The sequence below is a fragment of the Rana temporaria genome, chromosome 4 (genome assembly GCF_905171775.1).
Source record: "Rana temporaria chromosome 4, aRanTem1.1, whole genome shotgun sequence".
Classification (NCBI taxonomy): Eukaryota; Metazoa; Chordata; class Amphibia; order Anura; family Ranidae; genus Rana; species Rana temporaria.
This window is the reverse complement of record NC_053492.1, coordinates 44,463,937-44,491,079: the sequence shown is the minus strand read 5'-3', so window position 1 is coordinate 44,491,079 and position 27,143 is coordinate 44,463,937. Positions and strand designations below refer to the sequence as shown.

At 47.1% G+C, this 27,143-nt stretch overlaps 1 protein-coding gene across 1 annotated transcript in view; it reads right to left on the bottom strand.

Annotated features, from left to right (window-relative positions):
• TRAM2 (translocation associated membrane protein 2) overlaps positions 1-27,143 on the bottom strand; it is a 100,535-nt gene that overhangs the window by 2,144 nt on the left and 71,248 nt on the right. Inside the window, exons 4-10 of the mRNA XM_040348342.1 lie at positions 21,078-21,194; positions 18,141-18,199; positions 15,911-15,995; positions 4,796-4,866; positions 3,302-3,406; positions 1,860-2,003; positions 1,585-1,757 (exon numbers count right to left, since the gene is read on the bottom strand). Coding sequence (XP_040204276.1) covers positions 1,585-1,757; positions 1,860-2,003; positions 3,302-3,406; positions 4,796-4,866; positions 15,911-15,995; positions 18,141-18,199; positions 21,078-21,194 — 754 coding nt within the window. The remainder of the gene's footprint in view (positions 1-1,584; positions 1,758-1,859; positions 2,004-3,301; positions 3,407-4,795; positions 4,867-15,910; positions 15,996-18,140; positions 18,200-21,077; positions 21,195-27,143) is intronic.

Sequence of the window (27,143 nt, the reverse complement as noted above, 5' to 3'; positions counted from 1 at the left end):
CTCTCTCTCTCTCTCTCTCTCTCTCTCTCTCTCTCTCTCTCTCTCTCTCTCTCTCTCTCTCTCTCTCTCTCTCTCTCTCTCTCTCTCTCTCTCTCTCTCTCTCTCTCTCTCTCTCTCTCTCTCTCTCTCTCTCTCTCTCTCTCTCTCTCTCTCTCCAAAAATGATAGATCGATTGATCGAACATTTTAATCAGTAACAGCCCTAATATATATATCTATAGAGAGAGAAGGGGAGAGGAGGAGAGGGAGGGGGGAATAATAATAAAAAATATATATATATATATATATATATATATATATACACACACACATACATAGATACACACACACCTTTTATGCCCAAGCCCATTGCTAACATTTGTTGCTTACAAGTTAAAGCAACAAAGTAACTTTGCTAGACAGTTACTTAGAACCCCCCAAACACTATAAAAAATTTTTGGCAGAGAATATAGAGAATAAAATGGCGATTGTTGAAATATTCACAAAGTATTTGTGAAGCGGTCTTTCAAACGCAATTTTTTGTGAAAGTGAAATGTGAAAGAGGATGTTATGCCGAGTAAATAGATACCAGACATGTCACACTTTGAAATTGCGCACACTCGTGGAATGGCGACAAACTGTGGGACGGGAGGCCCGGTAAGAGCGGCGGAAGGCGGCCTGTGCCCTCCCGCTCCTCTGGCATAACTGAGCGCATCGGTGGTTATGCCTGGAAAGCCGATTGTCTGCTCTAAAAGACGGTACTGGGATGATGTCTGTAGCTGCACGCATTATCCCGGTATAACCCCCCTAAAAGCTGAGGCCGCATATATGCATTGCGTATGCTCTGCGCCAAGGGAATTTATATATATATATATATATATATATAATATATATATATACACACACACACACACACACACACACACACACACACATATACATATATATATATATATATATATATATATATATATATATATATATATATATATATATATATATATATATATATATATATATATATATATATATATATATATATATATATATATATATATATATATATATATATATATATACACACACATATATACATACACACACATACATACATACATATACACACACACACTTTTTATTTTTACAAGTGATCACATTCCCTCTGCTCTTAGCTGCATAAGGGGGAGGGGAAACCGCAGCACTCTGGGCTTCCCAGTGTAAGACTTTGTGAGGGGTAAGGGGCAGGACATGCCTAATCATTAAAGAAGAGCAAGCAGAGTTCCCAGTACAGCTAAAGAACGGACCACACTGTTCCCTCCAACTTAGCATGGTCAGTTTTCAATAGGAAAGCAGAGGGACTGGCAGGAACAACAGGGACTTTACACAAAGAAAGCAATACAAAAAGGAACAGGATACTTTCTCATACAAGGACAGTAGTTAATATTGGGTTTACATATTCTTTAAAGCGGAACTTCCTGTAAAAGGCAAAGCTCCTCCTTCCCGGATCCTCTAACATTTGAGACATCATTTTTTTTTGGGGGGGGATACTTGGTTTTGATTGGTACCTGCTCCCTCACTTCCAATCTTGCCTTCTTATTTCACTTACCCGACTCCCTTTTGAGCACCTTCAGCTGTTGTTTGGGTATGACAGGGGCGATGGCGGTCTTCTTCTTGGCAGCCTGCTCCTTACAGGACTCCCGCCAACGGCGCAGCTGGAAGTGAATGAACCGCCACATCATCCACGTCTGTGAAATGCACATCATGAGAAGTACAATCATCCTGCAGAGATAAGGAGACGTTACAGGCAGCAGGGTTATCTTACCATACAGAGAAGGCATGGGGTCTGTAAAGGATTAAAAAGGACAAAAAGAACCAGCTTACCTAAAAAGTAACGTGTTAAAATTTCCCTTGTCTGGGTTAAAGGTGTGAATCTCCGCCCTGGCGAGGCCAAATCCAATGGTCAGAACGGAAAGGGTGAGTGTAAACAGCCTTGAGACCACGAATACCACTGCCCAGGCATTAAATCTAAAAAGCATAAAAACGCCAATAGGTATTCATCACACTGGCCATAGACTATTTATAATTAATAAAAATAGCATTTTTTTAATTTTTATTTCAAGATTTAGTGGTTGTAAACCCAATGAAGTGACTGGACTCGGGTGATACATAGATGAAAACAAATCCTCATATGCGCTACGCCGACGTAACAGAGGCAACACCAGTATTCACAAAGCACTCGCTCCCTAAGTTGCGGCGTAGCGTAAATGGGCCGACGTAAGCCCGCCTAAATCAAATTTGGAAGGTAGTGGGCGTGTTGTATTAAAATTAACCGTGATCCCATATAAATTAATGGGCGAACGAACAGCGCATGCTCAGAATCACGTCGCATATACTCCCTAAGATACGACGGCTCAATGCGTAGGACGTGAACATAACCTACGCACAGCCCCACCCCATTCACGTACGACTTACGCAAACGACGTAAAATCCGACGGCTGTTCGACGTCCATACCCTAACATGACTCACCCCTGCTTTATGGAGGGATAACTTTACGCCGGACATACGCCTTACGTAAACGGCGTAGCTTACTGCGACGGGCGCAAGTACGTTCGTGAATCGGCGTATCTAGGTCATTTACATATTCGACGCGTAAATCAATGCAAGCGCCCCTAGCGGCCAGCGTAAATATGCACCCAAGATACGACGGCGTAGGAGACTTACGTCCGTCGGATGGAGCCAGAATTCAGGCGTATCTGGTTTTAAGAATATGGCGCATAGATACGACGGCGCATCCTAGAACTTACGCGGCGTATAAGAAGATACATCGGCATTAGTCGTTCGTGAATCTGGGCCTATATTACCAAAAGTATTGGGACACCTGCCTTTAGACCCACATGAACTTTAATGGCATTCCAGCCTTAGTCCGTAGGGTTCAATATAGCGTTGGCCCACCCTTTGCAGCTATAACAGTTTTAACTCTTCTGGGAAGGCTGTCCACAGGGTTTAGGAGTGTGTCTATGGGAATGTTCATTGGAACATTGGAGGAGAGCAGTTGCCAGCATAGCCAGAAAACTGACAATGTTGTGCTGTCATGGCTAGTGTGGTCAGTTTTGGATAGGAAAGCAGATGGACTGGCAGGATTGCTGGGGATTTCACACAAAGGACAGGATGCTTTTTCATACAAGTACACGATACAGCAGGTACATATCAAATATGAAATGTTAGCTTTACATATTCTTTAAAAAGCAAAAAACGGTCATTGTCAGTTTTTACTGCGGTTTATGTCCCTGCAAATGAGATCCCCCCCCCCCCCATTACTTACAGCTTCTGATTATTTTCATCGATGAAGTAAAAGAGTCTTGCAATATGGAATAGAAATTCTGATACAGATTGCAATAGCAGCAATATCACCCCCAAGCGGGTCAAACTGCGGAAACAAGATGATAAATAGGTTAGATCCACACAAGGACAGAACACCAAGCCAATGTAATCATATATAGGCTTTGCTGCCTTCTAGGTCAGGACACATCACGACGGTTTGCCCTCTTTTGCTTCCCCCAGTAGTTTAATGTTATACCTGAACTTTTTCTGACCGTGATCCCCTCTGACCAAAGCCTCTTCTTTACTGAAATGCTGCCAGGGGATTCAAGAAGAATCCCACAAACTTAAGCCTTGTGACCAAGTACCAGGATTTAGGGGTGTATGCCCATTGCCAAGACCTTAGAGCCCAACTCTTCATAGTAAAAATACACTGCCCAGACTTTTTTTTTTAGTTTAACAAAGGCAGCTTTCACTGCGATACTTGCCTTCAATCTGGTGCCGTCCCCTGCGGAATGTCCACTTCTCTTCTGGGTTGGACGATGCCCAGCATCATAAAGCACAGGTGGTCAGGGACACACCCTTTTGGGGAGCATCATTATACCAGCCCAGGCTCACAGTATTGATGCACAGAACAGCAATCATGCGTTGTTACTCATGGTAGAACCTAATAGGTCTCATCCTTGCCCATGCATTAGAGGGTGGAGTCAGGCTGCTTAGGAGTCTAAAGAGCATGGCACATTCAGATCACTTTTGAGAGAGCATTCCACAGGTGGCGAGCTCTTCACATCCTGGGTTAGCACTTCTATAAGTTGCACTGAGTAAATACAGCAGATAAAACAAACTGTGTCCGTATTTTAGGCTGCAAAGCAACAAAATGTGATTTTAAAAGGGAAAGGGGGGGGGGATGGGCATTCTTTTCTATAAATCTACTGTACCTTATGTCTAGGGTCATTAGTCACAGCAGGGATTAGGGAACAGATAAAACACCCATAAAAGTGATCGGCCAGCTCCAGAGTCACATAAAAGCGACCACTTTCATCAAAAAGCCGTTCGCCAGCTGTTAGGCCCCATTCACACCTGAGCGTTTTGTGGTTTGAAGCCTGAAGCTACAAAACGCTGGAAAGGGGGGGGGGGGAGAAAAAAAAATGTTTTCTATAGAGATAGTTCACATCTCCACTCCAAAAACGCCTGACGCGCAAACAAGTTCTGGAACTTTTTTAGCAGATTTAGGCGTTTTTCTGCTTTTTACATTGGTGACCCTTTGACCTGTACAAAAATCACATAAAAAATGGCACAACTTTCTGCCTGAAAACGCTATGCTCAGGTGTGAATGGGGCCTCAAAGTCAATACACCAAGGTCACAGCTGCGGTAGCACTTGTCCAACATGCAATTTATATATGTATTAATATACAAGGTTTTAGTACGAAGGTCCTGACCAAAGTAAGATGGTTTTGCGTTGAAGACAATGAGGTCTTGGACTCGCACTTCACTTACTTTAGTAAATAAGCCCCTCCTATATGGAGTAAATATAAAACGATGTACTGCAACTGGCGAGGGATTTCTTCCTGAAAAAAAAAAAGAAACAAACAAAAAAATAATTAAAAAAATATATATATAAAAAACACAACAATAATAATAATAATAATAATAATAATAATAATAATATAAAAAAAAACACAAACACACACACACACAAAACAGAACACATTGGGCCAAATTCCCAAAAACGTAGCCTAACTTAAATTTCAGCAGTTAAGTTACACTGACTTAAAATCTCTACCTAAGTGCCCGATCGTCAAAGCACTTACCTAGAAATTTCAGGCCGTGTAACTTAAGTGCCGCCGTCGTAAGGCGGTCCTCCTCTCCTGGGGGCGTTTAAAATTTAAATGAGGCGCGCTCCCGCGCCGGCCGTACTGCGCATGCGTGTGACGTCATTTTCCCGACGTGCAGCGCGCGAATGTAATTAACGCCGGGCGGCTTTGAGAATTTCGACGGGACACTAAAGTTGCGACGGGTGAAAAAAAAAAAAAAGACGCGCCGGGAAAACAAATAATTATAAAAAAAATATGACAGCGTCGCTCAGCATGCATTCCTGAGAGGGAGAACTCCATGCCAATTTTCAAAGAAAAAACCGGCATGGGTTCCCCCCCCAGGAGCATACCAGGCCCTTAGGTCTGGTATGGGTTGTAAGGAGACCCCCCCACGCCGAAAAATCGACGTAGGGGGTCCCCCTACAATCCATACCAGACCCGTATCCAAAGCACGCTACCCGGCCGGTCAGGAAGGGAGTGGGGACGAGCGAGCGCCCCCCCCCCCCTCCTGAGCCGTGCCAGGCCGCATGCCCTCAACATGGGGGGGTTGGGTGCTCTGGGGCAGGGGGGCGCACTGCGGGCCCCCCCACCCCAGAGCACCCTGTCCCCATGTTGATGAGGACAGGACCTCTTCCCGACAACCCTTGCCGTTGGTTGTCGGGGTCTGCGGGCGGGGGCTTATCGGAATCTGGGAGTCCCCTCAAATAAGGGGGCCCCCAGATACCGGCCCCCCACCCTAAGTGAATGGATATGGGGTACATCGTACCCCTACCCATTCACCTGGAGGCAAAAAGTAAAAGTTAGTAAACACACAACACAAGGGTTTTTAAAATAATTAATTATTCTGCTCCGGATGCCCCCCCTGTCTTCTTTATTAGCTCTATTACCAGGGGGGGCTTCTTCCACTCTCCGGGGGTCTTCCACTCTCCGGGGGTCTTCTTCCACTCTTAGGGGGGGGCTTCTTCTTCCGCTCTCCGGGGGTCTTCTCCGCTCTCCGGGGGGGGTTTCTTCTTCCGCTCTCCGGGGGGGGGCTTCTCCGGACTCCGGGGGTCTTCTTCCATCTTCTCCCCTCTTCCGCTGTTGACTCGGCGAACCCCGGTTCTTCTGCAGATGTCCGGTGCCTTCTTCTTCAGCGTTGGCTGCCTGCTATCTTTGTGTGTTAGCTCAATTTCTAACAGGCAGCCGGCGCGGTCTTCTGTGACGTCAGGTTCTTCTTCTCCCTTCTTCCGATGTTGACTCGTCGCATCTTGTCACTGTAATGATGGAAGCGCGCCTTGCATCCCATTTATATAGGCATCACCGTCCCATCATGCTCCGGTAGGTACCCACGTGGTGGGTGCACGTGGGTAGGCACCCACCACGTGGGTACCTGCCGGAGCATGATGGGACGGTGATGCCTATATAAATGGGATGCAAGGCGCGCTTCCATCATTACAGTGACAAGATGCGACGAGGCAACATCGGAAGAGGGGAGAAGAAGAACCTGACGTCACAGAAGACCGCGCCGGCTGCCTGTTAGAAATTGAGCTAACACACGAAGATAGCAGGCAGCCAGCGCTGAAGAAGAAGGCACCGGACATCTGCAGAAGAACCGGGGTTCGCCGAGTCAACAGCGGAAGAGGGGAGAAGATGGAAGAAGACCCCCGGAGAGCGGAGAAGCCCCCCCCCCGGAGAGCGGAAGAAGAAACCCCCCCCCGGAGAGTGGAAGAAGAAGCCCCCCCTGGTAATAGAGCTAATAAAGAAGACAGGGGGGCATCCGGAGCAGAATAATAAATTATTTTAAAAAGCCTTGTGTTGTGTGTTTACTAACTTTTACTTTTTGCCTCCAGGTGAATGGGTAGGGGTACGATGTACCCCATATCCATTCACTTAGGGTGGGGGGCCGGTATCTGGGGGACCCCTTATTTGAGGGGACTCCCAGATTCCGATAAGCCCCCGCCCGCAGACCCCGACAACCAACGGCAAGGGTTGTCGGGAAGAGGTCCTGTCCTCATCAACATGGGGACAGGGTGCTCTGGGGTGGGGGGGGCCCGCAGTGCGCCCCCCTGCCCCAGAGCACCCAACCCCCCCATGTTGATGCCTGGCACGGCTCAGGAGGGGGGGGGGCGCTCGCTCGTCCCCACTCCCTTCCTGACCGGCCGGGTAGCGTGCTTTGGATACGGGTCTGGTATGGATTGTAGGGGGACCCCCTACGTCGATTTTTCGGCGTAGGGGGGGTCTCCTTACAACCCATACCAGACCTAAGGGCCTGGTATGCTCCTGGGGGGGGAACCCATGCCGGTTTTGAATTTAAAAATTGCCGTGGAGTTCTCCCTCGGGAATGCATACCAAATGCCGTCGCTGGAATGGGCCTTTACAATGTGTGACTAACTTTACACATTATAAAACCAGCCCTAGTTTTGCGCAGGCAAATTCGGAACTTAGGCAGAAATCACAGTGATGAAATGCTTTGAAAATCTGCTTAAAGCGTGGGTTCACCCTATCGACAAAAAAAAAACATTTTTTTTTTCTTTTACCTTAAAATCAGGCATTGTAGCGCGAGCTACAGTATGCCTGTCCCGAATTTTTTACCCCCGTACTCACCTTGTAGTCGTCCATCGAAGATACCGGGGAATGGGCGTGCCTATGGAGACGGAGGATGATTGACGGCCGGCTCTGGCGCGTCCGGAAATAGCCGAAATAGGCTTGGTCTTCACGACGCGTGCGCATAGCCTGTGCGCAGGCGCCGTGAAGAGCCGAGACCTACTCCGGCTGTCTTCGGGGAGAGTGACGTGCCAGGGCCGGCCGTCAATCATCCTCCCTCTCCATAGGCACGCCCATTCCCTGCGGGAGCCGAAATCTACGATGTCCGATTACAAGGCGAGTCCGGGGTTAAAAAAATCGGGACAGGCATACTGTAGCTCGCGCTACAATGCCTGTCTCGATGGTAAAATGTGTTGGGGGGGGTGAACTACCGCTTTAAGTCCTCATTTGCATACGCAAAGCTGCATTTCAATGAGAAATACCCCCAGTGGCGGATGCGGTACTGCATCCTAAGATCTGACCGTGTAAGTGTCTTACACATGTCAGATTTTCTGCCTAACTTTGGAAAAAGCCTTTTGAGAATCGTTTCCAAAGTTAGGCACAGACTGAACAGCAGTTAAGTCTGCGTATCTCTTTTGAGAATCAGGCCCCTTGCTTTTATTACCATCATTACATAACATGGCAAATGTACCGCATAGGTGAATTACAGCCACTTCCCCACATATACACGGTTATGGAGCCCATGTCACTAGACTTTACTTTTTAAATAAAACCTTTGCAGCGGCACCAATAGGTTTGATAACATTTTTGTTTTTGTTTGTTTTGTTTAATCTCTTCTTTATTACATTTATCTTTACCATTTAACATTTATCATGCCTTGACACTTGAAAGGTAGCTCACTACATGCTATATTCCTTTGCTATATGGTGGTTTATCCGAATCCTCCCCTGGGCGGGGAAGAGGTGAGCGCAAAAAGGTGTTTGTGACTATAAAGAATGTGTTAATATATGTGTATTCCTAGTGCTATATTTATTTTATTTCCTCTGTGCCCTTTTATATTTATCTGCGATAAAAAGGGAATATTTTTTAATTTTTTTTTTATATAAAATTGTGTTTGAGATATTATATTTATATGTATGTGTCTTCTCATCATTTTTTTTTTTTTATATATATATATATATAAAATTGTGTTTGAGATATTATATTTATATGTATGTGTCTTCATCGTTTTTTTTTTGTTTTTTTTTTATATATATAAAATTGTGTTTGAGATGTTATATTTATATGCATGTCTTCTCATTTATAATTCTTCCTCCCCCCCCCCCCCCCAACAAGGGAAAAAAGAAAAAAAAGAGGGAGAAAACAAAAAGAAAAAAGAAAAAAAAGGGGGGTGGGTAGAAGAGAGAAAATAAAAAAATTAAAAAAAAAGAGCGAGGAGGGTCGTTGGCCACCTTGACATTCTTCTAGTGTCACAATCTCTACTTAGTCATATTAACAAAACATACATAAAACATACAGATTAAAAATAAAGGCTGTGGATTGTTCCCTATCTTTCTTCTTTTTTTTTGTTCCCATCTCCTTTTCCGAACTTCAGAAGGCTTTTGGTTTTATCCATCTATTTCTTGGTTATGTTTTTCCCAGATTTTTTTTAAATTTCTCCTGTTTTTGCCTGATGTCGTGTATCCATTTTTCTGCTCCCATTATTAGAACTACTTCCCTTTTCCATTCTTGAAGGGTGGGACACGGTACTTGCTTCCAATACCTTGGTATTAATCTTTTGGCTGCATTTAATAAATGCGTTACAATGCTATTTTTATAGCTCTTGTGGTTCCATGGAACAGGAAGTGTAGCGGTGTAAACTCTATTGTTTCCTCAGACATGTTCCTGATCCATGGCGCCACTTCCTCCCAAAAGATTCTGATCCCTGGGCATGCCCACCAGATGTGGGAGGTATGGTCCCTGCTCCCCGCACCCCCTCCAACATCGATCATCTCTTGTTGGGTATATTTGAGCTAATCGTACCGGGGTGCGGAACCATCTTACCAAGAACTTATATGCCATTTCCTGAATGGCAGAGCTTGTGGATGTGGCATGTGTAATTGTGATTATTTTTTTTTGTTGTGATGGGGGAAATCTGCATCCTAGTTCTTTTTCCCATTCTTTGATAAAATAAGGGGTCGTTTTATTCTGTTCACTACATATTATTTTATACATTTGTGACAGTAAGTGGTCCGGTTGTGATATCTTTCTACATGTTTTTTCAAATATAGTTAGAGAATTCAGAGTTCTTACTTGAGGGTCCAATCTTCGAAAAAAAACGTTGCATCTGACTATATCTCCATCCTGCCATTACCATATCTCCTCGATAACTGGCTTTAATTTTTTTTGCATGTTCTGATTAATAAAAGTATAACTGGACAGGTTATGGGGAGGTGGCCCAAAACGATCAAAAAAGTTCCCCACTGCAACAGAATCTGCGATGGACCTGCAGAAACCTGCTGTCTTAACCACTTAACCCCCGGACCATATTGCTGGTCAAAGACCAGAGCACTTTTTGCGAATCGGCACTGCCTTGCTTTAACTGACAATTGCGCGGTCGTGCGACGTGGCTCCCAAACAAAATTGGCGTCCTTTTTGCCCCACAAATAGAGAGCTTCCTTTTGGTGGTATTTGATCACCTCTGCCGTTTTTAGTTTTTGCGCTATAAACAAAAATAGAGCGACAATTTTGAAAAAGATGAATATTTTTTACTTTTTGCTGTAATAAATATTCCCCAAAAATATATAAAAAAAAACATTTTTTTTCCTCAGTTTAGGACGATACGTATTCTACATATTTTTCGTAAAAATAAAAAAAAAGCAATAAGCGTTTATTGGTTGGCGCAAAAGTTATAGCGTTTACACAATGGGGGGTATTTTTGTTGCATTTTTATTAAATATTTTTTTTTACTAGTAATGGCGGCGATCAGCGTTTTTTTTTTTCGGTACTGCGACATTATGGCGGACACTTTTGAATTTTTTGGGGGACCATTGGCATTTTTAGCGATCAGTGCTATAAAAATGCATTGGATTACTATAAAAATGCCACTGGCAGTGAAGGGGTTAACACTAAGGGGGGGGGGTAAGTATGTTCCCTGGGTGTGTTCTAACTGTAGGGGGGGTGGCCTCACTAGGGGAAATGAATGATCTTCTGTTCATACATTGTATGAACAGACAATCAGGCATTTCTCTCCCTGACAGGACCGGGAGCTGTGTGTTTACACACACACAGCTCCCAGGCCTCGCTCTGTAACGAGTGATCGCGTGTGCCCGGTGGCAATCGCGCACACGCCCCTAGTGGCCGCATCGTGAGCCGACGTATAGCTATGGGCTCACGCGCAGGAGAGCCGACGTGCCGCCATAGAACTGCGGCAGCTGGTCGGCAAGCAGTTAAAGTGAACAAACATCTCTCAATCAGCATTGACTAATTTTAATCCTTATGCTGCCAACAATAAAAATAAAAAAAAAAGATAGGAAAGAATATTCGATTTTCTTTTTTTTTTGTTCACATTTTGGTTGCTTCCTGGTTTCTGGTCTAGGCCAAAATGATGTCATAAATCCCAGGAGTCTTCATGGCAATTTTTTTCCCCCTTCATCTGGAGGAGGGGGGGGGGGGGGGGTTTCTCAGCCAAGCACACCTGCTTCCTGCCTGACCCAAGGACAGTTGGATTCCAGGAATGAAATGCTACATGAATCATCTGCCCTTACTGAAGATGGCTGCAGCTAGAATGATTTGTCAACAAAATAAAGCATAGAGATATGGATGGGTTGGGGAGTTTGCTTTGAATATTAATAATGAAATAAATAATGTTTTCCCATTTGTGGTGCCCAAATACAGTTTAGTTCTGCTTTAAGAATGCTTTACTGGTTTAGTAGAAGGCATTCACAAATAAGACTAACTAATAAAGAGCCTATTTACATGTTTATGATGTGTTAGCACAGTGCAATGATATACAGTCAACAGGACCTAAGGGCCAATGTATATCTTTGCATTGAAAATTACCTCCTATAGACTAAGGCAGGGGTCTCCAAACCTTCTAAACAATAGGCCAGTTTAATTTCCCTCAGGTCTTAGGTGGGACAGATTGTGGCCAGTGTGAGTAGAAAATGCTCCGGCATCAGTGGGAGTAAGCACGGTCTCAAGCTTGGTGGTCTGTAGGAGTATAAAAATGACTTTGCATCTGTGGTCCGGGGGAGGAATAGCGCCCCCATCATTTGTATTCGTTAAAATGGAGCCTCATTGTTGGCGTCCGGAGGAATGGAGCCTCATTGTTGGCGTCCGGAGGAATGGAGCCTCATTGTTGGCGTCCGGATGAATGGAGCCTCATTGTTTGGCGTCCGTCGGCGGAATGGAGCCTCATTGTTGGCGTCCGTCGGCGGAATGGAGCCTCATTGCTGGCGTCCGCGGGAGGAATGGCGCCTCATTGCTGGCGTCCGCGGGAGGAATGGCGCCTCATTGCTGGCGTCCGCGGGAGGAATGGCGCCTCATTGCTGGCGTCCGCGGGAGGAATGGCGCCTCATTGCTGGCGTCCGCGGGAGGAATGGCGCCTCATTGCTGGCGTCCGCGGGAGGAATGGCGCCTCATCGCTGGCGTCCGCGGGAGGAATGGCGCCTCATCGCTGGCGTCCGAGGGAGGAATGGCGCCTCATCGCTGGCGTCCGCGGGAGGAATGGCGCCTCATCGCTGGCGTCCGCGGGAGGAATGGCGCCTCATCGTTGGCGTCCGCGGGAGGAATGGCGCCTCATCGTTGGCGTCCGCGGGAGGAATGGCGCCTCATCGTTGGCGTCCGCGGGAGGAATGGCGCCTCATCGTTGGCGTCCGCGGGAGGAATGGCGCCTCATCGTTGGCGTCCGCGGGAGGAATGGCGCCTCATCGTTGGCGTCCGCGGGAGGAATGGCGCCTCATCGTTGGCGTCCGCGGGAGGAATGGCGCCTCATCGTTGGCGTCCGCGGGAGGAATGGCGCCTCATCGTTGGCGTCCGCGGGAGGAATGGCGCCTCATCGTTGGCGTCCGCGGGAGGAATGGCGCCTCATCGTTGGCGTCCGCGGGAGGAATGGCGCCTCATCGTTGGCGTCCGCGGGAGGAATGGCGCCTCATCGTTGGCGTCCGCGGGAGGAATGGCGCCTCATCGTTGGCGTCCGCGGGAGGAATGGCGCCTCATCGTTGGCGTCCGCGGGAGGAATGGCGCCTCATCGTTGGCGTCCGCGGGAGGAATGGCGCCTCATCGTTGGCGTCCGCGGGAGGAATGGCGCCTCATCGTTGGCGTCCGCGGGAGGAATGGCGCCTCATCGTTGGCGTCCGCGGGAGGAATGGCGCCTCATCGTTGGCGTCCGCGGGAGGAATGGCGCCTCATCGTTGGCGTCCGCGGGAGGAATGGCGCCTCATCGTTGGCGTCCGCGGGAGGAATGGCGCCTCATCGTTGGCGTCCGCGGGAGGAATGGCGCCTCATCGTTGGCGTCCGCGGGAGGAATGGCGCCTCATCGTTGGCGTCCGCGGGAGGAATGGCGCCTCATCGTTGGCGTCCGCGGGAGGAATGGCGCCTCATCGTTGGCGTCCGCGGGAGGAATGGCGCCTCATCGTTGGCGTCCGCGGGAGGAATGGCGCCTCATCGTTGGCGTCCGCGGGAGGAATGGCGCCTCATCGTTGGCGTCCGCGGGAGGAATGGCGCCTCATCGTTGGCGTCCGCGGGAGGAATGGCGCCTCATCGTTGGCGTCCGCGGGAGGAATGGCGCCTCATCGTTGGCGTCCGCGGGAGGAATGGCGCCTCATCGTTGGCGTCCGCGGGAGGAATGGCGCCTCATCGTTGGCGTCCGCGGGAGGAATGGCGCCTCATCGTTGGCGTCCGCGGGAGGAATGGCGCCTCATCGTTGGCGTCCGCGGGAGGAATGGCGCCTCATCGTTGGCGTCCGCGGGAGGAATGGCGCCTCATCGTTGGCGTCCGCGGGAGGAATGGCGCCTCATCGTTGGCGTCCGCGGGAGGAATGGCGCCTCATCGTTGGCGTCCGCGGGAGGAATGGCGCCTCATCGTTGGCGTCCGCGGGAGGAATGGCGCCTCATCGTTGGCGTCCGCGGGAGGAATGGCGCCTCATCGTTGGCGTCCGCGGGAGGAATGGCGCCTCATCGTTGGCGTCCGCGGGTGGAATGGTGCCTCATCGTTGGCGTCCGCGGGAGGAATGGCGCCTCATCGTTGTCGTCCACGGGAGGAATGGCGCCTCATTTTTGGCGTCACTGGGAGGAATGGTGTCTGGTACCAATGGGCGTAATAGTGCCTCATATTAGTGGCAGAACATTGCCCTAAGGGTCAGATAAAAGGCAAGCAAAGGGCCACATCCAACCCAAGGCCCACAGTTTGGAGACCACTGCACTAAGGCAATACACATGCTCTGTTTTGGGGCATTAGAAGCCCCAAAACAGATAGCCCGTTCTTTAAAGTGGACTACCTAAAAGGAATGCGTGTTAATGCAAGACATGGGTGTTAACACACTGCATAAAATGTAAAATGGCCCCGTGATGTTTTACATTGCTTTGGGAAAAAATTGATTATGTGAAATGCAAGAGGAGAACTCCAGCTAGACACCAATACAGTTGAATTGTACGTGTTGTGCCATGTACAGCACAGGAACAAAGTATATATTCTGAAAACCTGGAAGCTGCAATATTGGGAAGAACACATCCTCTTCCAGGCTGACACACTGTAATTATGGCCAACATCCAACCACAAGAGGCAGAGACCGACACCGTCATTAGACTGCCAGACAAGTCACCGTGACCTCGTATTGGGTTCACAATGAGCACTGCGAGCCGTGCTGGACTTCTACATACACACAGCTCAAGTTCCACGTCCGTGTAGAATTAACCCCTTCTGTGCCTAGAGGTCACTGTAACCCAGATGTCCAGGACAAGTTTAGTAGTATAGGTCGGTTTACTTTACTAGAACCCTATGGCAAATTTGCCTAAATAGGCATATTTTACATTTTCCTAAAGATAAATTCCAGGTATGGCAATTTTTAAATAGTGACATTGCCCCAGCTTGGACCAATTTGTGTGCCATACCTGTGGGATCCCCCTGGAAGCTGGAAATCACTGTACTGGCACAGCTACTCTAATGATCTACACAGTGGCGGTGCGTCCATAGAGGGCGCAGGAGCACCGCCCCCCCTCTCTCTCTCCTGCACCACCACTGATCAACAATACATAGATTCATGCATTGCATAAATCCATGTATTGTTGCTGCAGTCCACTTTTCAAATGGCCGGCCCCCTGGTGAGCGCCGGCCATCTGAATAACGGCAGCTGGTTGGCTTTGGAAGTGCCTATCAGAGCCAGCGGCTCCGATAGGGCTGTAATCGGCTTCCAAATAGTTAACCAGGGGACACATGGGGGGTGCGTTCCCTGGCTAACACTGACAGGCGTCTCAGCCAATCAGGTTCACCGGTTCTAGTTACCGGTAACCTGATTGGCTGAAGCGTCATCGAGGGCAGGAGAAGACATTGAGGGACCGTGGAAGGAGGTTGGCTGACCCCAGAAAGGTAAGTGCCGGGCGGGGGGGCAATCTGGCAGCATTTTACAGGGCACAGTGGCTGCGTTTGGCATGGCACAGTGGCGATGATTGATGGGCACAGTGGCCACAGTAAGGCTGCACCAGCGGCCACTGGATCTACACTAGTTTCTGGGTCCTGTGCTGAGGCGGCTGCCCTGCTGCTTAAGGAAAACAGGAGGTCGCTTGCTCAGTTATGGTGCCATTCTGAGAACACTATGCATTTTCTCAATTAACGCAAAGAGCTCGGTGATTACATGCGGCAACGATCGTGACATCACTGCTTTGTTTCTCCACCTCACCCAATCAGAAAATGCTTTGCATTCCAACTACATTCTATGACTTTGTATCACTTCTGCTTCATGTCCTCCCCTAATTTTGGCACTTTTTTGGCGGAAGCGGGGGATGGTTTGAACAGGTACCCGCTCCCATTTTTGGTCATATGGCTACAGCGCATGCACATTGGGCAGCCAGCTGTGACGTCCCATGGAGTAACATCTGGATTCCCACACTAAACATGCTGGCACCAGGGACCCGAAGGCTGATGAAGAAACTAGTTCAGGTGAGTACAGTGCTGGACCCCTGGACAGGTAAGTGTCCTTTCTGTTACAGTGTTTGTAGCTGCTGACTTAATTTTTTAAGTCTTGTAAATAGGTTGAAAAACTGCTTTAAGACAACACAATGACTATGTCTGAACTTACTTTCTTCACTTTCTGGAAGTATAACTCTGGAAGAGCGTGGAGCCAGTACGCTAGCTGACCCAGGTAGAAGAATTTCACTTGAAAACTAGAATGAAAAAAAAAAAAAAATACAAATCATAGCGGTGTTAAAACAGGTTCATAGTCCTATAAAGGGACATCACTTCCTACATAACAATAAAGGACCAATAAACCTTAAAGTGGAAGAAAAGCCAAAGTCCAACTTTTCATAAAAATGGTCCCTCCGTCCCTTCTCCTGTACGAAAAAAATCTGTGTTTTTGCCCAATTTTTTTTTAAATTGGCTCCAGTCTGTTCATGTGATCCCACAACTCTGGCTCAGAGAGCATTTGACAGCGACTGGGAATTTCCGTGAGCCATGACGTCACCCATAGGCTCCCATGGCCCGGTCGTTGTTGCGCTCCCAACACTATGCTGCAGGAGACCCCACTGACATGGGGAGCCAGAGCTACGGGATCATAGGACTGGACTGGAGCAGATTAAAATGGCTCAATGAGCATCCGACTCATTTTATGCCAAGTTGAGGTTTAGCCTTAACAGACATATGCTGTATTATGTGCATTTTACAAATACAAAGCGAGAGCTCAACGGATCAAATTTGCATACAATGTTTTAAGTGTCAGACAATAGAATTATAACAAAAGAATATACAATTGAAATATGGGTAATAAACCAATTTGTAATTAGTTGTACATACTGCTTATATAGGGTTACAAAAATAAAAGGATCTAAGAGTCAAGATGTACATTTCTTCCCCTTTTTCCTCCCCCCCGAACCGGCTAAGAGAGGGGAACAAAAAGAAAAGAAAAGAAAAGAAAAGAGAAAAAAAACGCGCGCGCGCGCGCACACACACACACACACACACACACACACACACACACACACACACACCTACCACCTTTCCTCTTTTGCTAGAAAAAAAAAAAAAAACACGTTTGCGCACACAAATCATTTTGTTAAAAAATATTTAAAGCGGTTCTCCACCCTAAAGTGAAGTCGCACTGATCGGCACCCTCCCCCCTCCGGTGTCACATTTGACACCTTTCAGGGGGGAGGGGGTGCAGATACCTGTCTAAAGACAGGTATTTGCACCCACCTCCGGCCCGGCATTCACGGGCAAAAGACGGGCATTGCGTCACATCCCGTCGCCCCCCCCCCCCCCCGTTGTGTGCTGGGAACACTCGGCTCCCAGCACACAGCGGGAGCCAATCGGCGGGCGTGACTCGCGCATGCGCCGTAGGGAACCGGGCAGTGAAGCCGCAGCGCTTCACTTCCTGATTCCCTCAGCGTGGATGGAGGGGGGAGCAGCAGGGTGACGAGCGATCGCTCGTCCTCTGATGCGGACGCCGCTGGACTCCAGGACAGGTAAGTGTCCTAATATTAAAAGTCAGCAGCTGCAGTATTTGTAGCTGCTGGCTTTTAATATTTTTTTGGGGTGGAACATCCGCTTTAAACAATCTATCAAACGTTCGGCACAAGATGACCACTTTGTGGCCAAACTAAAGCGGGGTACACACTATAAGAAAATCGGACAAATGTCCGTCTGATTTCTCACCATGTTCCACAGCAAATCGGAACCAATGAATGAAAATTCTCACCAAAATTCTCGTACGACAAAAGGCTTGTTTCTGATCATGTGCAGTCTCTTTTCTGATTTTTCTTGTACGAAAATGGTACAAAAAATTTTTAAAGTTTCTCCCTTCAGGAATTTTAGTAAAAAGTTGTGTACACGCTATACGAAAATCGTATGAAAATTCTTTGGCTGAAAATGTTCGCCCGATTTTCTTATAGTGTGAATGAGCCTTAACTCCGATTCCTTTCCATCATTTGGCTTTAGGCTCCATTCACATCTAGGCGGACGAAATCGCAGCGTTTTGTCCCGCGAGTTGCGGCGGCAAATAACGGCGTTTTGTACCGCGATTTGCGGCGACAAAACGCCGCGATTGTCCGCCTAGATGTGCCCCTAGGATGTGCCCCTCTATGGAGATGGTTGCCGAACCCCGAAAGCCGCCTGAAAAAAAGGTCCAGGACCTTTTGGCAGGCGACAGGCGTACGGCGTGGAGATGTGAACCATCTCCATAGAGGGCAATGTGTTTACAGCCTTCTGGCGGCAGCGGCGTCACACTACAGGCGACAAAACGCCTAGGTGTGAATGGGGACTTAAACAAATCATGAAAAGGCAGGAGATGGATACATTTCAATGCAATCACTTACGGTAAGTAGACATGGGGGTAACTCTCCCATAGTGTCTTTGGATTGGATAAAAATCCTTCCTGCAAAACATAATAAAGTTATAAGGAAGTGGAACATTACAAACCGGCATGACTAAAATCTGACACATCATAATAAACAGCAACAGTATCATCTGTTAGGCTAATGCCTATTGCATGTCAGGAACGTACGCAAAATTGCATGCTTTCCCAGCATGCACAGAAACGCACTGTCCTTTAACAAGCAATGGCATTGCCATTCGTCTTCTAAAGGCACCCCTACACACCTGCTAACATGTGCGTTTTCTCGTGAGACCAACCGCATGGTGCGGTTAAAGTGGAGTTCCACCCAGGAAAAAAAAATGTAGCCCAAAAAAAAAAAAAAAATTTTACTCACCCGAAATACTTTTGCTATGCGAAAGTCCGTAATCTGCCTCTTCCGTAGCCGCGGTCCGTCTTCTTCTAGTGAATGGGGCGCGCTGCTTTCTGGGAACGGTGTTCTCAGAGCAGCCGCCCATTCACAAGTCGGCGCGAGACTCGTGCATGTGCAGCAGGAATGGCGGCGAGGCATCGGAGGGGGGGGGGGGGGCATCAGCGCAGGCTAGTAGGACAGGGAAGTGTCCTTATTAAAAGTCAGCAGTTACACTGTTAGTAGCTGCTGACTTTAAAAAAAAAAAAGTTTGCGGGTGGAATCCCACTTTAATTACGGTAACATTTTGGAAAGTTTTTCCGGTCCTGAGCTCCGTGACACCCGCGGACTAATCGCCGCCGGTTTCCCGCGATCGGGTCACAGAGCTCAAGAACGGGGAGAAGTGTAAAACAAACCTCTCCCCGTGCTTCCTAGTGAGACGGTCACTGATCGTCTGTTCCCTGTCATAGGGACGACGATCAGTGACGTCACACGCCAAGCCACGCACAGTAAGAATCACACATTAGGTCACACTTAACTCCTTCAGCACCCCCTACAGGTTAACCCCTTCACTGTCTGTCATTTTTACAGTAAAAAGTGCATTTTTATAGCACTGATCGCTGTAAAAATGACAATGGTCCCAAAATAGTGTCAAAAGTGTCCGCCATAATGTCGCAGTCACGATAAAAAATTGCTGATCGCCGCCATTACTAGTAGGACATATATTATATATACTAGCTGAATACCCGGCGTTGCCCGGTCTTCCCATCTTAACCTTTTGGGGAGGAAAATCATAGTAATATAAAATATACCCATCTTTTATATAAGGGTGTAGGTAAGGGTTAATGCAACGGTCATATATTTTTATTTGGCATATAAGTAATATGTGTACCAGGTATTATTGAAATATCTCCAGGCGTACAGAAGTTATGTGGGAACATACATTTCCCATTGATTTGCATGGGACTTTAAACAAAAACCCCGACCCTCACAAATGGGGGTAGTTAAGGGATAAATTAACTATCCTATAGTTTAAGTGGACATATAAGTAACATGTGACCAAGTGTTATCGAAATATCTACAGCCGTTTGGAAGTTATGAAGTAACATGTATTTCCCATAGAGTTGAATGGGACTTTAAAGAAAAACCCCGACCATGGCAAATGGGGGTGGGTAAGGGTTAAACCACCTATCCTATGTTTGTTGCTGACATATAAGTAACATGTGTGCCAAGTTTCATGTTAATATCTTTAGCCGTTTGGACGTGATGCTGGAACATACATACACACACACACATTGAGATATATATATATATATATACACATACATACATACATATATATATACACACACACACACAGGGCTTTTTTTCAGGGGGAACTTGGGGGAACTCAGTTCCACCACCTTTGGCTCAGACCCTTTGGTGCCTGCTCACCACAATCACGTGTAAACACAGAAGTCTGGTTTCTGTGTTTACAAATGACAGCTCTGCACTCTGTGTGTAACCCCCCTGAACTCTGCATGTAATGCAATCCTGGTATTTAATGCCCCTTTAAGAACCTTCTACTGTTTGTGAAATCTGAACAGGGTCGTGGTTGAGTTCCTGCACCTATTTTCTGAGAAAAAAAAAAAATCTCTCATATATATATATATATATAAATAAAATAAAAATGCCATAAAACTATCCCCTATTTTGTAGACGCTATAACTTTTGCTCAAACCAATCAATAAGCGCTTATTGAGATTTTTTTTTTACCAAAAAATATGTAGAAGAATACGTATCTGCCTAAACTGAGGGGGAAAAAAAAATAATAAAAAAAAAAATGTATATATATTTTTTGGGGATATTTATTATAGCAAAAAGTAAAAAAAATTGCATTTTTTTTTTCAAAATTGCCACTCTATGTTTGTTTATAGCGCAAAAATAAAAAACCAGCAGAGGTGATCAAATACCACCAAAAGAAAGCTCTATTTGTGGGGAAAAAAAGGACGCCAATTTTGTTTGGGAGCCATGTCGCACGACCGCAAAATTGTCAGTTAAAGCGACGCAATGCCGAATCGCAAATAGGGGCCTGGTCCTTTAGCAACAAAATGGTCCGGGGCTTAAGTGGTTAAGGGGTAAATACAATTCAGTACATTCACATTTCCATGCATTTTACACATATATATATATAAAATGACATTGATGCTGCCAGAATTCCTGTAAGCTTCGAACTTCCTGCTTGAGCTGACACCACTACCTTTGGTGCATTTAAACCCCATGCAATGTTGTCAGCCTTGCTGATTTTTACCCTGGCTGAAAATGTGATGCTGTCCGACTGACTCCAAATTCTGACTTCTTACTCCAAATCTGCTATGCCATGGATGACATGAAGCTGATTTAAACAAGAATCAGGTACTTATACTATCTGCAGTCAAATATATTTCTAAAAAAAATGTATAGTCTGCATTTTAATCTGCATTACATTTCTTTCATAAAACATCAACTTGGCGTTCAGCTTTAGACTTTGGCCTCATTTCATAAGATACTCACTGTGGCCGCTACATACAGACTCCAAAACATGGAGGCGAGGTGAAACGCAGCTAGCTGCCCGGACTCATTAAAGCGGCTTTGTTTCACCTTGGAGAGGTGGAGCCGCCTGTTTATTTTCTGGGGAGAGAAAAAAAGCAAAATGCTTAGAAATCACTTTTCTAATCGAACATTTACATTTTGCCATTTATGCCTTCTATAGACGCACGTGTAAATGCGCTGAGCTAAAAAGAAAAGTAAAATATTTACAGACTTGGATAAGGTCAAATAAAATACCGTATTTATCGGCGTATACCGCGCACTTTTTTGCCCTGAAAAATCAGGGCAAAATCGTGGGTGCGCAATATACGCCGATACTCGCTTCCCACGCTGTGTTTGAACCACTGTGCCGACATATACCGAGCGCAGTACACTCGGGCAGGCTCGGCTCCACTCGCGGTCACGTCCTGTACGTCCTTTACACGAGGAGCCGAGCCTGTCCGAGTATACCAGAGTGTACTGCGCTCGGTATATGTCGGCGGAGTGGTTCAAACACAGCGCGGGGATTCGACTCGGAGACAGCGCGGGAGGACACCACGGACACCACGATGGCCGCAGAAGGACGCGGGACCAGACAAGGCCGCCGATGGACGCCCTTGCAAGACACCAAAACCAAGTATAAAATATTTTTTTTCCCCAGGAATTTCAGGGCTACATTAGGGGTGCGCGCTATACGCCGAAGCGCGTAATAGGGCGATAAATACGGTAAATGTATTTAGTGTTTGTGTATTGTATGTACACGCGGGCAGCCATCTATATGCACATTACATAGGCAGGCTCTGCTTCCTATATAATGCTGGTGCACAGTGACCTTGCAGTACTTCTCTCTCAATGCAAATCATTTTTCTTGCTGACCTAGTGACTTCCATACTTTGTACCCCAAAACAGCAAAAAGTTATAGCAACCAAAATCATCATCAATAGGCTATGCTTTGAATGCCTTTACAGCTCATCAGTTTACCGTCAACCATAAATTAGGGACCTAGAATGACGCCAGCATATGTAACAATATCCTGTATGTGTTGTGCAATAGTCCTTCACATACACATTCATGCCCTATTTGTGCTCGTACATGTATGCATGGGAAGTGGGAGCTTTTAAAGTGGTAGTAAACTCTGTTTTTTTATCTTGTACCTAGGAGGTAAGCCTATAATAAAAAGGCTGTAGGTAGAAAGAAGATCTTCCTAAACGTGCACCATTTGGGAAATATTTAAAGGGGAGGTTCACCCTAAAAACGACTTTCTCTTATTACACTGGCCCCCCACATTACAATACGATAATGCCTATTAGTTTTTTTTTTTGATGCTGTACATACCTTGGTACAGCCAATTCACCCGTGGCTTCTGGGTTGCGAGTCCGGCGGGAGTGGGCGTTCCTAACATGCTGGCGATTGACGTTTTGACAAAAAACGAGCTCCCCCCCGTCGCGTAAGGCGCGTCACGATTGCCAAAAGGAGCCGAGCGGCGATGCGCAGGCGCAGTATAGCGCCGACTCGCCGTTCGGCTCCTTTCGCCAATCGTGACGCAGCTTACGCGACGGGGGGAGCTCGTTTTTTGTCAAAACGTCAATCACCAGCATGTTAGGAACGCCCACTCCAAGGGACTCGCAACCCGGAAGCCACGGGTGAATTAGCTGTACCAAGGTATGTACAGCATCAAAAAAAAACTAATAGGCATAATTGTATTGTAATGTGGGGAGCCAGTGTAATAAGAGAAAGTCGTTTTTAGGGTGAACCTCCCCTTTAACAGCTGGTGATGCCAATCTATTGAGAGTGCCGTGGCGCGAACGTGGCTCCCAAGCGCAGGAGTGATGTCATCGTGGCTCGGCCATTCAAATGGCCGGAGCCCGCAAATCTGGAAAGACGGCCAAGCAAAGATGGAATCCCGGTCAGTGGTGACATCGTACCGCTGGAGGGATCCGTTTTATAGGTAAGCTTGTCCTACAACGAGTAGTGTCATATTAGCACATTATGACATGAACTTGCAGGGGGACATTTTTATTTCCTCCCGGCAACTTAACTATTGCTTTAAATTGGAGGGGGGGGGGGGGGATAAATAAAAAGATACAGTGGGTAAAATACGCATTGAACACGTCACTATTTTTCTAGGGTGATATTGACATGACAGTTTCACCACGTGTCGGTAACAACCAATGCAATCCATACAAAGAAACCCAAAACAAATAAGTTCAGAAATTGTTTAGTAAAATGGAATGACACAGGGAAAAAAGTATTGAACACAAAGAAAGGGAGGTGCAAAAAGGCATGGAAAGCCAAGACCCCAGCTGAAATCTATCAGTAATTAGAAAGCAATCCTGCCCCTTTTTTTTGTGAAAATTATTATCAGCTGGTTCAGTCTCAACTGGTGGCCTATAAAAAGAGATTTTTAATACAGCTTACCTGTAAAATCTTTTTCTTGGAGTACATCACGGGACACAGAGCGGCATTCATTACTATATGGGTTATATGGAGTACCTTCAGGTGTAGACACTGGCAATCTCAAACAGGAAATGCCCCTCCCTATATAACCCCCTCCCATAGGAGGAGTACCTCAGTTTTGTAGCAAGCAGTATGCCTCCCAAAATGGTCCTCAAAAAAGAGGGGTGGGAGCTCTGTGTCCCGTGATGTACTCCAAGAAAAAGATTTTACAGGTAAGCTGTATTAAAAATCTCTTTTTCTTTATCGTACATCACGGGACACAGAGCGGCATTCATTACTATATGGGATGTCCCAAAGCAATGCTCACAATGAGGGGAGGGAGAACATCTCCAAGACAAAAGGATTTAATTTAGAGATATACTCAAATCATAATAAATCCAACTTAGTTGAGAAAAATAAAATTTTTAAATTTAACTCGAACAAGAGGAGCCCCCGGAATCCGAGGGTCTCAAACTGCAGCCTGCAGCACTGCCTGCCCGAAGGCAGTATCAGTATTCCTTCTTACGTCCAACTTGTAGAATTTTGTAAACGTGTGGACAGAAGACCAGGTTGCCGCCTTGCAAACTTGAGCCATAGAGATCTGGTGGTGTGCTGCCCAGGAGGCGCCCATGGCTCTAGTAGAATGAGCCTTTAATGATACTGGAGGAGGCAACCCTTTCAAGCCGTAGGCCTGAGTGATTAATTGCTTAATCCACCTAGAAATGGTGGACTTTGCAGCTGCCTGCCCCTTCTTGGGCCCATCCGGTAGAATGAACAGCACATCTGTCTTCCGGATCTTCTTTGTAGCTTTAAGATAGGCCTTCATGGCCCTGACAATATCCAAGGTATGCAGCAACCCTTCCTTTCTGGAAGTAGGTTTAGGGAAGAAGGATGGTAATACCAAATCCTGGTTCAAATGAAAACTGGATATGACCTTCGGAAGGAAGGAAGGATGAGGGCGGAGAACGACCCTGTCCTTATGAAAAACAAGATATGGTTCCTTACAGGATAAGGCTGCCAGCTCCGAAACTCTTCTTGCGGAAACTATGGCAACCAAAAATACTAACTTCCTTGTCAGTAGAACCAAAGGAATATCAGCCAACGGCTCAAACGGTTGTTTCTGTAAACTTGACAGAACAAGATTTAAATCCCACGGACAAAGCGGGGATTTAACTGGAGGTCTAATACGTAAGACCCCTTGAAGGAAGGTCTTAACCAGCGAGTGGGTGGCCAGCGGCCGCTGAAACCACACTGACAGAGCAGAAATCTGTCCTTTGATTGTGCTTAATGCCAATCCTTTATCCACTCCTAGCTGGAGAAAACTTAATACTCCATCGATGGTAAATTTGCGAGAAAGCCATCGCTTGGACTCACACCAGCCTACATAGGCCTTCCAGACCCTGTAATAAATCACCCTAGAGACCGGTTTCCTGGCTCTGATTAGGGTAGAGATTACTTTCTGAGACAGACCTCTACCCCTGAGAATCAGGGATTCAGCTTCCAGGCCGTCAAATTTAGATGCCGTAAGGCAGGGTGGAGGATCGGACCTTGCGATAGCAGGTCTGGCCGTAGAGGAAGAGTCCAAGGGTCTCCCACTACCATCCTTAAGATTAGTGAGTACCATGCCCTTCTGGGCCATGCTGGAGCTACCAGGATGACTGGTATGTGCTCCACCCGGATCCTGCGCAGCAGGCGGGGTAGGAACTGGAGCGGGGGAAACGCATAAAGAAGTTTGAACTGATGCCAAGGGCAAACAAACGCATCGGTTCCGCAGGCCATCGGATCCCTTGAGCGGGACATGAACCTGTCTAGTTTCTTGTTGAGTCTCGATGCCATGATATCCACGTCCGGCACTCCCCATCTTTGGCAGAGTGCTTGAAAGACTAGTGGATGCAGAGACCATTCCCCCGGCCATAGAGTCTGGCGGCTTAAGAAGTCCGCCTGAAAGTTGTCCACTCCTGGAATGAATATTGCCGATATGCAGGGCACATGAGCCTCTGCCCATAGAAGAATCAAGCTCACCTCTCTCTGAGCGGCTTGACTCCTGGTTCCCCCTTGGTGATTTATGTATGCCACGGCCGTGGCATTGTCTGATTGAATTCTCACCGGGAACCCCTGCAATTTTGACGTCCAAGCCCTGAGGGCTAGTCGAGCAGCTCTGAGCTCCAAGATGTTGATGGGCAACTGCTTCTCTGGCTTTGCCCAAGTACCTTGGCGAGTGCAACCATCCAAAATTGCTCCCCAGCCCGTCAGGCTGGCGTCTGTGGTCACTATCTTCCAAGCCACTGGGCTGAAAGACCTCCCCTTCAGTAGATTCTGAGGGTCTAACCACCAACACAGACCTTGTCGGACTCTTGATGAGAGCGGCAACGGGATATCCAAGGCCTGTGGCCTTCTGCTCCATGCTGACAGGATGGCTGCCTGTAGGATGCGAGTGTGGCTCTGGGCGTATGGTACCGCCTCGAATGTGGCCACCATCTTGCCTAGTAACCTCATACATAGGCGAATAGTCGGTTCTTTCTTGCTTAGAACCAGTAGGATTAATTCCTTGATGGCTTTTACCTTCCTCAGAGGTAGGAACACTCCTTGTTGTTCTGTGTCTAATCTCATGCCGAGATATTCCAACTGCTTTGTGGGCTGGAAAGCTGACTTTTCTCGATTTAGGACCCAGCCGAACCTCTCGAGGTATTGGACCGTGAGGGCCACTGCTCGCTCCAAGCCGGGAGACGAGTGATCTATGACTAGGAGGTCGTCCAGGTATGCTAGGATCGTGACCCCTTGGATCCTTAGTTTGGCTAGGATTGGAGCTAGGACCTTCGTGAACACCCGGGGGGCCGTAGCCAACCCGAAGGGAAGCGCCACGAATTGGAAGTGACGCGAAGCCACCATGAAGCGTAGATATCTTTGATGTGGCTGATAAATTGGAACATGAAGGTAGGCATCCTTTATGTCTATGGACGCCATGAAGTCGTCCTTCTGGAGTGTGGCAGCTGCTGACCGCATGGATTCCATCCGAAATGAGCGGATCTTTAGATATGCATTTACCATCTTTAGGTCCAAAATTGGCCTGACATCTCCATTGGATTTTGGGATGATGAATAGGTTGGAGTAGAAACCCAGCCCCTGTTCCAGGACTGGTACCTCTACTATTACTTCCTGGGAAAGTAGATGATCTAATGCCGATCTTAATGCGGCTCCCTTTTCCGGATCGTTTGGAATCCTCGACTTCTGGAAATGAGGAGGAGGAAACCTTAGGAAATCTAATTTGTAGCCTGTGGCCACGGAAGACCGTACCCACTCGTCGGGAATGCTGGCTTCCCAAATCTCTGAAAAGAGTCGCAGCCTTCCCCCCACCTTCGTGGGTGGGGGCGCCCCTTCATAAGGTTGGCTTGGGGGCTGGTTTTGCTGGTTTGCGAAACCACTGCCTTTTGCCTCTAACAGCCTGTCCTTGTGATCTGCTGTTGAAGCCGAAGTTTGCTTTTGCAGGAGGCCGTCGATACTGCTTGGCATTAGAGGGCCCCTGCCCAGGGGAATACTGTCGTTTAAACGCAGGTCCCTGAACCTTCTTCTTAGTTGGCAAGAAAGTACTCTTGCCGTTTGAAATGGTCTGAATGT